General features: G+C 41.9%; 1 protein-coding gene across 3 annotated transcripts in view; it reads right to left on the reverse strand.

Moving 5' to 3' along the window:
• The window catches only part of LRCH4 (leucine rich repeats and calponin homology domain containing 4), a 1,212,507-nt gene that overhangs the window by 201,210 nt on the left and 995,914 nt on the right, over positions 1-15,383 (reverse strand). For all 3 annotated transcript variants that reach the window (XM_069645103.1, XM_069645112.1, XM_069645094.1), the window contains 2 exons: positions 12,027-12,145; positions 10,545-10,682 (listed from right to left, as the gene is read on the reverse strand). In XM_069645103.1, coding sequence (XP_069501204.1) covers positions 10,545-10,682; positions 12,027-12,145 — 257 coding nt within the window. The remainder of the gene's footprint in view (positions 1-10,544; positions 10,683-12,026; positions 12,146-15,383) is intronic.

The following is a 15,383-nucleotide window of genomic DNA, read 5'->3' on the forward strand; positions in this document are numbered from 1 at the left end:
GGATGCCACTGAGGGACATCGACGCTGCAGCCTCGAGTGGAGCGCCCTCTGGTGGAGAGAAAGTTTTTTCTGAAGCAGCAAAGCTGAAGGTAAGGATATATCCAAGATGAGGAATACGTGGGAGGACACAATCCGTTTGAAGCACGTCTGTTGAAATAAAACATCCCAAATATGTTTTCAAACAAAACCCCCCTTACATTTCTAGGCAAGGACAGGCCCTTATTCAACATTACACTTTTACACTTTTAAAACAGAAATATTTCCTGTTAGCAAAAGCAACCCTTTTTACACGTAGTACATTTTACTTTTTCTGTCACCTCCCAATGTAGTTTTCTCTTCCATCTAGATTCTAAACATTGTTTGCAGCCCTTGTCCGTTTCTCTTCCACGGCAATCTGTTCAATGCAAAGGTCCACTGATATTAACATAGGCACAGAGGAATAGTGCTTCTTTTGAAGAGTTCAGCCGTGATATTTTGTTACAAAGTGAAGCCTTTTTCCCATACGGCTGGGAGTAAAGTTGGTTGTGATTTCACAGTTTTTTCCTGACACAGCCTGTCATTCAATGAGAAATGCATTATTTTACTGGAGCACTACCTGAATATGGCTGGGCATAGCTGGGTCTCACTGGATCAGAACTGTGTATTGTTGAACAGATGAAAAAGGGCATCAGGCTCGATCATTTTACTGCAAAATATTTCCTTTTTCAATTGGAAAGTTTGAGTGAGCAGCCAAGCAGCGCTGCTTTTCAATTCTCTTCTTTGGTACAAATAAGAAAACACACTGGCAGCCTTTCTCAGTGTGTTCCCTGTTCCATCTTGCTCAATAGGTGCTTGGCAAAGACAGCGCTGCCATAATTTCTGTAGCTGCAAAATGCAGTTTTGGTGCAAGGGTGTGGCGCTCTGCAGAGCTAGCGCTGCCATTCTGCTGGTAGCAGCTGAAGTGCAGATTGGTGGTCGAGGGGAATTCTGCTGAGTGTGTAAATGTACCCCACACGGTGCACTGATACTACTTCTGGCCCACAGTATTCTAATGTCGCCCTGAGGAGTATTATGCTACAGGGAGCTGACAATTGCAGAGGGAAACAATTGGTAGGGTTCCGTCATTAGTGGGATATCAGAATGATGAATGGACGCACCAATGGCGATGTATCAGGTCAATACACATTGAAGGGGCTTACCCCTTTTGCCACTTTGGATTATATGTTTGGCAATAATGCCTGTTTGCTGGTAACTAAAAAGCTCCTAGTCACCAATATGGGTTTTAGTGATCACTACTCATTAGGATTGACCCTGGAAATACCCAAGGAATTGTAAAATTGGAAGGAGGGCCCGGGTGTTCTGGGGTGCAGTCTAATCATTCAGGAAAGCTTATAAGATGGAACGAAAGGAATCTGGATAAGATCGGAAGTAAGGTTGATTGCCTTGATGTTAACGAGGTTGAGTGTCCAGGGGTTTTGGGTGGGGACATCATTGAAGATTGGATCAGATAATTGGCTTCTGCCACGGGGAAATTCTGTACTGGGCAATATGTGGTACATTCTAAAAATAACTACCTTTGACCCTGTAGTTAGGGATGCTAAACGTGATATGCGCAGGAGATAAAAAGGATCAGGGTTTCTACCTTAACCTGGGACATTAAGAAAAATAAAATAATTAAGGTTAAGGACGCATATAGGGGATGGTGTAAACAATGAAAATATTCACTCTGAAATTATCACTGGCAAGACATGATAGGGGTCCTTAGTAAAAAAAAACATTAAGGATATATGGCACAAATAAATGCAGCCAAATCAGTTAATGAAGTTAGGACCCTTAATCCCATTCAGGAAAGTATGGGTAAAGTACATTAAGAATACCAATGATGTGAGTGATTAATCGTCCTCACAGAGTTTCTGCATGCAAGGCTGGCAGTTGGAGATAAATGAGGGTATTCTTGAGGAAAAGATCCTGAGACCAAGTAATTATAGAGCACCTGGACCTAACAGTCTGGCTAATATTGTGATCAAGCTGGACCCTGGGATGTGGGCAAAAATATCATACATCCTATTTTAGAGGGTCTGTACTACACAATGCATCCCCAGATCTTGGCAACAAGCGATACGTGTGCCAATTTATAAAAAAGGCATCTGCTCTGCTCCAGAGAACTATAGGCTGCTTTCCTTACTGGACTCAACAGGAAAAATATTTGGGTAATTTGTTCTTGCTGCCCTGCAAAAATGGGTTGATGATGCAAGTATCTTGAACTTTGCCCAAAATGGATTTAGGTCTGGATGCAGTACAGTACACAATCTTAGTGTGGTGGATACTTTGTACAGGAATGCCACAGAGTCGGGGGGGAAAGCCTATATACACCATATTTGTGGAGTTTTGGGGGGCCTTTGATCGGGTGTGTAGGCAAAAACTCGGTGCTAAGATGGAGTGTTGGGGATGCCCGGGGTGGCTGCTTAACGTTCAAGGATCTGCACCAAAATACATCGGTGCGAGTCAGGTTGGACGACAAGGTAGGACATTTGGAACCATTACATACTACTGTGGGGGTCAAGCAGGGGTGTACGTTCGCGCCCCTGCTTTATTGCATCTACACGGCAGACGTCCCACTAATATTTACACAAACTTTAGGTTGTTCTCCTAAAATTGGAGCTCGACATTTACCATGCATGCTATATGCGGATGATCTTGCTTTATTTAATTACACGTTTAATAGAATTAAAGGTATGTTTGAAAAACGTTTTAAATATACGATCGCCAATGACCTAATAATTAACTTGGACAAAATCAAGTTGATGGTTGTTGGAGCTAAAACCACAAAATGCCCAGTTTTAGCCACAAGTATAGGAGATATAGAGAGGGCGGATAAATATCCTTACTTTGGCCTTGAGATGAGCTCATCTAGAGCATATGTTAACATTAAGGAAACAAAAAGACTCAAGGCAAAACAATAGGCTAATCTCATACGTAAACTTGCATATCAGACTGCTGGATACTCGTTGGAAGGGATTCTGGTATTGTACAAGCAGTGTTTTAGCCCCATGATATTATATGGTCTGGAAGCACTTGCAATGCAAGATATGCAGTAGCTAGATAGAGTAGAGAGCTATTTTTGGAAAACTGTCCTGGGGTTGGCAAGGTCTTTGCCTATTGAATATATTAGATTGCAGCTAGGCCTGTTGTCATTGAAGGGACAGGCTATCTTTAGGCAGGGAGTTTTATATATTAAAAAGAATAACTCCCTGCTATGTGAACTTCTCTCTCTATTGGCAAATACTTCTGGCAGTTCTTTGAAAGGTGTAAGTAAGGATTTTGATAGCTGGGTTGCTAAAGGCTTTGAGAAAATTGCATGGTGCCCAGATTTTAGTCATGGCATCAACTTTACAGTCTTAAAACGGATATTCAAGAAGAAGTTGCGCTTGTGGGACTGGAATAACAATTATGATCATCTGTATAGTCTAAGATCACATGGGGAAGTGGCGTGTGTCACATACATGTATCTTAAGGCGCAAAGATACATAAGGTGTTGCCCGAGCCCAGCTCTGAGAATGTTTCTGTTTAAGTTAAGGACTAACCAGTTACCTACATTGTTGAAGGTTGGTGCCTGCTACAATATTCTTCATAAAGAACATGTTGGAAATGTAAAAGTGTGAATATCTTGGAAACTGCAAGACACCTATTTACCGAGTGTCTGGGATTGGCACCAGCACCAGCAATTGCACAGATCTTGGGGTGATTTGTGTACAATTCTGAGTATATACAAACAGATCATTTTTGGGCATACTGCTTAAATACGGAATACCAAAGGCTACATTTTGCCTTATATTGTTTGTGGAAAATTATCTAGAAATTGTTGCTGAGTGTAATGACCCTAATACTGGGTGATAGAAGTTTGGGGTGGAAAGGGGGCTACACAAGCAATCAATTAGGGGTGCCCTGATACAGGTGATTTTAAACATGTAAACAGGGTTTTTGACAGTATTACAATTTTATTATATTAAGATTAACAAAATTAATGGAATTTCTAATAGTTAATGTTAAAGAATACTATTCATTTTGGATGGGAGTATGTGGATGTATTTTATGTAATTATAGTGAAATATAGTGTCGACAATTATTGGTTTATTGACGTGGATGTGCTTTATTAACAGTTATGATGAGCTTGTAAAGTTGGACATTAAGGTATTGTAATGAGATTTGAAATTTTAATTGTATATTGTGAAATTTTGATTATTATCAATGTTTTAGTTGTATTGATTGATATTTGTAAACGATTTAGTAGTCTAAGATTCCAACTGGAAAACTACTCCCTTCATACATTCCCTGCAACAGATTTTCCCTTAATGCAATCTTCCTTACTGCCCAAATCAGTCATACAATCAACATTAAAATCACCAGCTATTACAATGTTACATCCTACATGTACACATATGAATGTCTCACATATTGACCCACATTTTCCGTGAAAGGAGTCCCCTCTACTTGTAGACATTGATGCTGTTGGCAGAGTCCTTTAACTTCCACCCTTACCGCTAAAACCCCATAATATTGATCACTAAGAACTTCAAAATCCAGCAACTCAGTATTTCTCATCAGTAATACTAAACCTCCAGAGGGCCTTCCCAAGGGACCTTTCGTAGCCATTTGCTGGAACAACATACACAATCAGCGGGTCACACATCCAAGCCTCTTGTAGAAATAGAATGTTACAACTTTTAAAGATGGCCCTGCCAGCCTCAGAACCCATAAAACTGTTAAAGCCACAAGTGTTCCAGTTCAAAAGCCTCATCTTCTCCACTTTGGTAGTTAATGTTAGAGTCTTGTTTCAGTTCTCCTCAAAGTCATATCCCTACTTCCCATTGAAAATCAGGGAGGGTATACTATGCTCCCTTGCTTCTGACCACTGCTCACAACTGTGGGGTTGGTATTATACAAAGTTAGTTTAAACCCTAGATCAAACGGTGCTTCAGCATGAGTGCATAGCAGTGAGGTAATTGCTGGGGAGGACAGCTCATTCAAAGCCCAGTTTGTGGTGCTCTGCCACTTCGGCAGTTCCTCTCGAACGAAATCAGTGTTCCCAATTGCTGAGAGCCAAGGAAGTCATTTCCACATGTCCAGCATAAAAGAGTGGTTGAGGAATGGGCTATCATTCCCTGGTAATAATTCTTCTATTTCTACTAGATTATACAAAGCAGCCAAAGAATTGGTATCAAAATAGGTGCGGGATAGGTATTATTAAACCCTGCTTTTCTTCCGTCACCGATAAGGCAAGGTTGTGACTGATGCATTGCTATATTAGCCGTTTGTCGCTTCGGACAATTACTATTGTCCGCACTGCAATGCACCAATCTGGCTCGACTGGGGGCCTCCTTATGCGCCAAATCCATATCTGAGTGTTAATTTTCACCAGAGCCTTTTCTCTAGGGGGCCTCTTCCATCTCCTCCATCACCTCGTTGTGAGACGGTAGCGACTTCAGCCAGCACACTCCTGCTAGCTGTTATGTCTCCCGAGTAAAGCCTTCCTCCTCAGAATCAATCGATATAGCCGATGTAATCTGATCGCCCACTGTTGGTTCAAGCCCGACATTTAGTTTGGCACTATTTTGTAGAATCACATCCACCACTTTAGCAATTACACCTTTCACTTCTTGTTCAGCAAGATTAGAACACAATGCAAATAGCGCCTCCATTTTCGCTAGAATCACATCTATAGATGCCTTTATGGAAGCTAGTGCATAGGCCTGAACTTTGCTGTTTATGTCTGAAAGGTAGTCGCCAAAGGAAACCGATTCTCCTGAGTTCTCGGAGGTAGAATTAGTGCCTCGATATTGGGGCTAGTGGACAAATTGGTACCAATTATGTTATTAAAAACCTATGATTCCGGGCCCAGCGACTTTCTCCTGGAGTCTAGCCAAATATACAACAGTGATCCGCCGTTACCAATTGTAAAGGAGCGTTGTGGGGCATTCGTGCTGGGGATATTTCCAATGGAAGATGGTACTTCATCCAATTGGGGTGGACTTGGTACGTTTCTTTTGTCCGCCGTAGTAGAGGGTGTATTCCGTAATAGGTCCTCAATTGATGATCGAGATACTTTTTTGTTATTTCTAATGCTAACTGTTCGAAATATTTTTCTGCCCCTTTCGCATTTTTGTATGAATTTTGGCAGACAGTGATGATTTGGACGGGCTTCTTGAACTAGTTCCGTTAGTTGTATTACTGAGCAAACCATATATGTGCGGTTTTTACACTTTTGCCCGTAATTGGGTTTACAGTGTTGTGGGTCAGTCAGACTCAGAGAAACACAATTGGCTTTATATTTAAAAAATGACAAGCAGCAAATTGAAAATAACCTACAATAAAATGCTGCTCCTCTGGCAATCTGCTGCCCCAGGCTTGGGGTTAGTGGGGCTTGCTGTAAAGATGTCTATGGACAACCTACCAAAACTCTTGGGTAGATCACTATTGACATGCAGTGTCTTTTGCTCTGTCATCCACACACCTTGTAATGCAATTGATTCTTGATCCCATTAAAGAACTATGCTGCAAATTATACTGCCTTAAAGTGTATGCGCCCACAGTTTCATCTGACCATCGGCATCTTAACCAGTAGATCTTTCCAGTCCCTTTTCGATTGTGGGCACTGGGAGGTGAGACATTACTAAATTGGTTTCAAATGTAGTCTTGCATCGAGTACTCTAATGTAGGAAGTCATCATTCCTAGTAGTTTAATTACTGTGCTGAATGTCACATTGGGGGAAGGGGTAGTGTGTTCTGAAAGCACCCAATTACTTTGTTAGAGGTATGGCCACTTGCTTTGTAAATGTACAAGCACCCCAGGAATGTCTTTCACTGGCTTGGAGTTAAATAAGTATCTGCAGGGAATCTCAAAAGTGAATTTTTTTTTATCATTTTGAAAAGGGTAAAATAATTACATTTATGGGAAGCCATGGAGCGACAACAGATAAGCATTTGTGGACACTGGGCACAGACTTGATTCTGGAAAAATTGAATCTCATATTGAAGTTTTGTAATCACCTTAAATCGTAGGGGTTTCGGATGACTTTTGTCACTAGAAACATTAAGGTTTACATCCCTAAGATCAATGGTTGCCATGAAGTCTACATCCTGTAACAGAGTAGTCATCCTGGACATCTGCACTTGGACTCATCAGTTCGATGGTTTGAAGCCAATTATGGGTCTTTTCAGCTATCCTTTTTTAATATTTGTTTTATTAGTGTTTTGGTTTAATTTAAACCCTTCCACTATACATGAAACAAGCAAATATATATTTGAGAAAAAAGAGAAAGAAAAGAAATTTGTTTTAAATCATCAATCCCAATATCACTGAATCCTAACTTTACCAATTTTCCAATGAACGTCTTCTAACAACTTATTTTTTAATTAGTATAGCTAACATTTTAAATACATCTTAAATCATCCAGTACAAAAGAAGCAGTACAGAAATATTGTCTCCCACCATTAAATTAGACAAAAGAATATTGTCGCCTTCCAAAGAGCAGAATTGACCAACATGTTTAAAATGACAAAACGTGACATGCTGTGTTACTTCACTATGATGCTTCAGATTTTCCAGAAAATATAATTATTCTGGACTTGCTCCCATTGACAATTAGATTACAATCATCTGCATACAAAGCAAATGCGGTCAATGTACATTGTAGTCCCACAGGGGTCAGGTTGAAGAATACTACATCGTTGGCAAAGGCCAACCAATTTATTTTAACTAAGACAAGCCTAATTCCATAGGAGGTTATGGAGTCCCACAAGCTCTCTAGGTCAGAAAGATAGACATTGAAAAGTGGTGGGGCTAAAAGAAAACCCTGTCTTAAAACAACAGATGTTGAGAGGTCCCTCCTTCAAAATCCTAATCCTAATCTTCATAGAAGTCTTGTTAGACCGTAGTGCTCACCTAACCGGCAGCAATGAAAGTTTTGTCGGATAGACAGGGCTTTTCCCGTACCGGCACGCATGAGGAATACACAGTGCCCTGGATAGAACCTGCTTTTGGATGGGAAGCCAGTGAAGTGACCTTCTAGCCTCCGAAATATGATCAGTTCTCCGAAGACCTGTGACGGCTCGTACAGCATTATTTTGCACTACCTGCAGCCGGTTGATCTCTACCTTACCTGCATCAGACTAGCACAGTAGTCCAGGCGTGAGCTGATAATCGCACAAGCAAGTGTGGAGCTATCTGCTGTGTCCAAGTAGGGTCTAATTTGCACCAGTAACTTGATGTAGCAAGGGGACCGCGATACAAGACTGCTGACATGCACTTTCCCAGAGTGTTCTGTGTCCAATACCATACCCAAAGTTTTTACTTTATACAGTGTTGCTAGCTGGCAGTCGGCAACTTGAAAAGTGTGGTAGGCGATGTCCAGTTTGCGTAGCTTTGTAGCAGTGCCCACCATCATAATTTCAGTCTTGCCATTCTTAAGCACCAACCCATTAAGGGTCGTCCAGTGCCGAATAAGATTGTAGGTGTTATTAATAGTCATTGAGTCACTCACATAGTTGCCAGGAAGGGGGAGAAGGCACTGGGTATCCTCTGCATAATTTGCTACACATGTATTTCAGTATCCAAGAGATTAAAGAGGGGGAGGGTGAAAATGTTGAATAGTGATGGAGCTAAACAGGAGACCTGCGGCATCCTACAGTCCAATTCATATCCCTCTGCAGTACGATCCTCATGGAAAATTCTGGCAGTTCGAATGGTGATAATGATCAAATCCAGCGGGAGGTTTAACTAGAGAAAAAGGCAGAATCTTGCAGTCTAGCTGCCAAGTTAGAGTTACCCACAAGATCAAAGGCTGCAGTAAGATCAAGCAGATTCAAAAGAAATGCTTTGCCTTTTATCGAATTGCTGAAGGATGGTTGTGTTCAGATCCAGAAAAGTAGATTTGGTGCTATGATTGCTTCTGAAACCGGATTGTTTGGAGCCAAGGATGTTGTGTAGTTCTAAGAAATGTTGGATTTGATGATATGCAACCTTATCCAGGATTTTTTATAAGAAAAGGAGAATTCGTTCTTGGCCGATAATTACCTGGTAAATTGGGGTCAGGCAAGTTTTTTTTTTTTTTTTTTTTTTGAAGAGGCGATAGCCATGTCTGATAGATGTAGGGACCATATTTTCTCTGAATGAAAGATTGCGAAATTTGGTGATCAGAGATGTAAGAAAGATAGCGCATGACTTCACAATATGCGCTGGACAAATATTGCCTTTAGAAATAGTTGGTTTGATTTTATTCAGTAGCTCAAGCAAGTCAGATTCTGATGTTTCACAAAACTTGAAATGAAGGGTAGGTGATTTCTCAAATTTTGACAGATTAGTAGAGCCCTTGGAGAGACACGAAATGCTGGCAGAATCCAACTTGATCTTAGCAATCTTTTGCCTCAAAGTTCTGAACATCTGTGCACCAGGTTCTGTCTTTTATAATTGATGTGGTAGAAGGGCATGGTTCCTCCAATTCATGTAAGATCCTAAACAGTTCTTTTGAGCGTGACGCTGCTCGTTTAATTTTTTGATTGTATGACAATTTCCTAGCCTTGCAAAAAGTGGATTTGTATGTTTTGGCTGCTAAGGAGTAGCTAATTTTGGCCTCTGGAGAAGCATACTTCCTCCAGAGTTTAAGTGCTTATTTTATTTCCTTGAGAGTCTGAATTTCGGTGGTGTACCATATTTGAGTGCGCTGAGATTTAACCAATCTTTGTTTTAACGGTGCAACTGTATTGATAGCCTGAGTCGTTGCTTCCTCATAAGCCGAAGCAGCTTGGGGGCGGAATCAAAGCTCAAAAGGATATTAAGAATGGGTGCTAAGAAAGGAGACATGGCTACTGGAGAAAGCTTGCGCAGGTTATGACATACGACTTTCTTAGGCAGGTCTCTAACTTTCTTCTTTTGCACCAGCTGGGAGAGTTGAAACTGAACAAACAAGTGGTCTGACCAGAGACATGGGCTGACTTCCACATTGGATTGCATGTAAACAGTGCCAGGAGTTCCCTTAGAGACTGAAGCCGTAATGTGTCATCCATTATTTGGAACACGGAAGTACACTGAATAGATACATACTACCCTTTCATGTATTGGTGGTATTTCTGGCATGCCATTATTTTAACAATTACTACCCCCTCTAATAAGTTGTAATTCTTCCTAGAATATAGCTGAATCTGTTACACTAATACTAAAACTGTTTTAGAGCATCAGCATTCAGTAGAAGAGGTGGATATCCAAACCTATTAAAAAGGTCTAAAATCAGGCTGTGTGACAAGTGAAGAATGTTACAAATGATTTTTCAATTCACAGATATTTTCAGACTGGGGGAAGAGAAGCTATTTGAGAGTAGGCAGCCCACCACCCTGAAGATCGTTGATACCTGCTTCAGTAGGAACCAGTGGCTTATTTTCCCATGTAAAGGACTGTGGGTCAGTAACGATAATTTGCTTTATCAATCTTTATCAGTAGGCCACTGTTCAAAGCAAACACTTCTATGGGTAGTATTGCACAACAGCCAAAGCCATGTACCCTTTTCACTTACCACAGCTGGAGAAGGCACATGTATGAACGGCACAGCTCGAGGACACAATTGATTGGCCAGCTGGCATAGGATGGCACCATTGCAAAGGGCCTCTCCAAGGTCATCTGCTAGTGTAATATTTAACCGAGATTCAATATTCTGGGGAAGAAACAAATGGTAGAAGAATGTGAGGTGATTAAAATGTATCCATCATTTTGCTAGCTTCCTTTTACCCAGAGGTAGCTTCTACCCCCGAACCAACTTCATTTCGGAACTTTCCTTGGCCTACCCGCCCCCCTGGTTTACTGCTCTAACATTTAGAGAGGTACAATAAAGTGCTCTATTTCTAGCATCTGTTGGTGCCCACTGATTAGTCCTTTAACAGCCCCCTTTGTTCTCTATTTTCAGAAGTTCCCAATTATCCTCCCAGGACCTGATGCCCAATCTAGTATAATTCTCTCACAGGCACTCTAAATATTGTAATTTACTGAATCTGTCAAGAGTCCTCAGAAGCACAGTAAACCTTACTGCTTCTCAGAGGTCTCCCTCACTATTCTGCACGGTTCATAGTCATAATGTCGAATTCAATAATTTCAAAAGTCAAAAAGTCGAATCCAAAAAGTCGAAAACAAAAATGTCGAATTTTTTTTTTGGTTGCTTTTTTTTCGAAATGGGGGGGTTTCCCCCCAACCCCCCTTTTTTAATTTTTGTTTTTTTGTTTTACCCCCTTTTTTTACCACCGGAACCAAAAAAAAATATATAAATAAAAAAATAAAAAATTCGACATTTTTGTTTTCGACTTTTTGGATTTGACTTTTTTGTAATTCGACTAATTTCATTCGACATTATGACTGGACACCATTCTGCACTTCACTCAGTTCCCACAATCTATTTGTTCTTGGTGCATGTTCCAGTCTAGCATTTGAGACATCCATGTTTTCTTCACCTTTCAGAAGCAATTTGCTGTAATCAGCTTCTTGATAGGTCTCGGCTGCGCCTCATGCTTTTCTTGCTAATCAAAAGTTATTTTGTGTACAATTAAATGTGTATGAACAATTAGTTTAAATAGGACGAATATACAAATTCATTCATACATTAACTGTGCCAATTAGCATGTTTCCAGATCTATTACACAATAGACATCTCTCATTGACTTTCCAGCCTGTCTCAAATGATATTTTTGTATTCCTTGTAAGTACTGCAGACTGACTCAAATCCAAGAGAGCTCTTGTGATGTTGAATGCTGAACCCACAGCTACCACCATCTGCTGAAAAAAGCCCTCGGCTGCAGACAGCTGTTCTAAATTTCTGTTTACCCACAAGCTCTCTAACCCAACTCTTCAGAGCTACAATCTAGAGAGCATCACTACTTGCAGGGACTCTACAAAACAAGCCCTCCCTGAACAATTACCTCCCTAGATTACGGCACCTTCAATTCAATTGTCAGTATTCATTCTGGAGGAGAGTGAGACATAGTATGGCAAAGTACTCTATCACACCTACCTTGCGCAGTTGAGCTATTAATGCCTTTTCATCCAGGGCATTTCGTGTGTTTCGTAACCGCACAGGACTCTTGGGCTCTGTATTGAACGGGTCCGTCAGGCAATGTACAGGACTGTGGCCTACAGGAAAGTAAAAGAAATCAACAACATTAATAGGTGTAATGTGGAGTAGCAGAAGGGGATGCAGTGGAATAAATAGGTGGAGTGCAGTGGTGCAATGTACAGCAAATGGCTTGTATGTTTAGGTTACAGAGAGAGGAGTAGCACTATAACTGAAAAAGGTTCTGAGGTTGACTAGCAGAGGAACATAGGAGAAGAGAGGTGAAGAGTGGCAAAACAATGCATTTTGATAAAATAATGAAGTTTTTTGGGGAGCATAGGTGGAAGACCCAGGTCCTCAGCGAATTAGGATGAAACGGTTGTAGAAGGAGATGGTGTGGTGGAACTAAGAAGAGGGGGCACCCGTAGAAGCCCGATTGTAGTGGAAATATAGTGAATATTGGTACTAACAGTATGTGTGGAATGAGACTCCATTTTAGAAGTTAGGCGTCATATTAAAATTGAGGCAAGTGTTAGAGCTATGCCAGTGTGCTTAATCCCGTCCTGAGGGTTAGAAGGGTGTGCATGCGTTTTCTACTCACAGCCCTGCAGAAGGTTGATTTATTGGAAATACACAGTTCTCCATTGTGTCTTATCATTAGTGCCTGTAACTCAGAAGACCCCTGGTCATAAAACTGTACACTGCCCGAAAGATCATGAAGATCAGAGAGCAGTTAAGGGCTGCTCCCACCATCAGTTCATGCGATTTGTGCTGCAAGGTTCCTCGGCAGAAGGTAACAAATTTAAGCTGCGGGTGGGAAAGTTGTGGAGGCGATAGCATGTCTCGGATTGGAGCAGGGGTTCACGTAGTTCTAAGAAGTTATGACAAACTCTAAAGCATCCGCCTCACTCATGTGCTTGGTACCAGGTGCACTGTAGAAGCTATGAAATAATGAATTGTGTAACTAAATTGACAATTAAAGCCTCTGCAGCCGATGATGGAAGAAGATCCCCACGTGGAAAAAGATGGACACAAGATGCTGGGACCAATCGCTTGGCACCCCGTATGGAGCAGGCTATGTGTGTATTGGGTCACACCAACCAGCGACCTGTATATGCTACCTATGAGATGTATGTCAATTGTGACGCTATGTACCTTTATAAACCATTACTTATGCTGTGTTTGCTAGAGTGCTTCACAGCAGCAGAGTTATTTTCTGGCAGGCACTTTTTTAAAAAATTTTTTTACAATAAACCTTTTTCTCCTTGCAAGAGGTGTGCTGAGCCTTTTTCCCTAGTGTGTTGTTATTTGTTCAGGTGTGAGGGTTGAGCGGTTACTCTACAAATTTGGTGCCCCCGACGTGATCCTATATTTTTCGCAGAGACAGAGGATTCCTGGCTGTACATCTGGAGTGGGTGCGCCCACTTGCAGCAACCAGTCGCAAGCATGCAACCTGTAGTGGTGTACAGGAGCCATTTCAAATTTTGACAGAATTCCAGTCTACTGTTTGGAGCAGGGAGCGGCTCCTAGGACAGTGAAGGCCGTTAATGGGACTCTGTGAAGGAGCAGCTCGAATGAACATGCAGATGTAAGTACACAACTTGCGAGTGAAAACAATGGGAGAGGAAGCAGAGACAGAAATTGGGGAAAGAGAGGAGAGCGTGTGGGTTTGCAAGTGTTGAACAAAGGGTGAGAGTGTTTGGTGGAATGATGTGGGACTGAGTGAGCAGGGTGTAGAGACCGTATTTTTATTATTATAACTATATGAGAAGCGACATGGAGAAGAACAAGTTACCTACTCCTGGTAAAGTTCTTTCGATTGGATGTTCCTCCCACGTATTCCTCATCTTATGATGGTTATCCTTCCAGCTTCAGCTGCTTCAGAATTTCTTTCGACAGTGGTTCTGTGTGCCGTCTCGTCGAGTCTATGTCCCTCGAACGCCTCTGTTCGACTGCCAATGTCATCATTAGCATAAATAGCGCATGCAGCGTCGGTTGGCTTCAGTTCTGTTTTCCCCCTCCTGTAGAGGAATTACCAGGTGTACCATAGACCGCAGGCTCCAAGAAAGCGTAAAGTGTAAAGACGAACAAGCTACTTAACAACTGGTAACGTTCTTTCGATTGGATGTTCCTCCAATGTATTCCACATCTTTGACATATAATGTCCACAGCTGTGCACTTCGGAAACTTTTCTCGGCAGAGGGTGTCCTGCATCGATGGCATCGGGTCGATGTCCCTTGAAGGCCTCCGTCGAGGGCGACGTCACCGGATGTTATAAATAGGACGCACAGCGTCCGTAGCCTCAGTTTATGTTTATTTCCCCATAACGTGTGGCACCAATCCAATGCCTGCTTGACTGCACATAGCCTTGCGGAAACGGAAGCTGCAATCGCATAGGAAATTCTCCAGAGGGGCAGGCTGGGAGGGCGATGTGGAATACGTTGGAGGAACATCCAATTGAAGGAACGTTACCATTTGGTAAGTAACTTGTTCTTCGAATGGATTGTGTCCTCCAACGTATTCCACATCTTTGACTGACTCCCAAAGCAGTACCATAAAATGGAGGAGGGAATTTAGAGTACTCAATCAGATGGCGGAATAAAGAACGGCCTTCCCAAAGGCCATATCTTGACTATGGATGGAATCCAGAAAATAATGTTTAACAAAGGTATGGATAGAAACCCATGTAGCTGCATCACAAATATTCCTAATAGGAACCCCCCCCCGTTGTAGGGCTGAGGAAGTAGCCACTCTCATAGTGGAATGAGCTTGAAACCCTTCAGGAGGGTCCTTAGCCGCCAATCGGCAGCATTCAGTAATGATGAGGATAATCCACCTGGAAAAGGCATGCTTGGTAACAGCCTGGCACAATCGCTGTGCATCATATCCCACAAAGAGTTGATCGTCCACTCTGACCCTGGACATCTTAGAAATATAAAAGCTCGGAGCTCTCCTAGGATCCAACCTATGGAGTTGCTCCTCTTCGTTAACAGGATGAGGAGGAGGATAGAAAGAGGGAAGAACCACCTTCTGACTCAAATGAAATTCAGACACTACCTTAGGTAGAAAGGAAGGACATACCCTCAGTACAACTCTGTCCTTGTGGAACACAGTAAACGGCGGCTTAGATGAAAGTGCCTGCAATTCACTTACTCTGCGAGTGGAAGTAACAGCAACCAAGAACACTGTCTTGAAGGACAATATCGAAGGACAAGAGTGCAAAGGTTCAAACGGAGCACCCATCAGAAATTTCAAAACCAAATTCAAATCCCAAACCGGCACCTGGAAAGGGGACGGCGGGAGCACATTAGTCAGTCC

Source organism: Ambystoma mexicanum, chromosome 1p, assembly GCF_040938575.1.
Source record: "Ambystoma mexicanum isolate Mex_15411 chromosome 1p, UKY_AmexF1_1, whole genome shotgun sequence".
In the NCBI taxonomy this organism is placed as follows: domain Eukaryota; kingdom Metazoa; phylum Chordata; class Amphibia; order Caudata; family Ambystomatidae; genus Ambystoma; species Ambystoma mexicanum.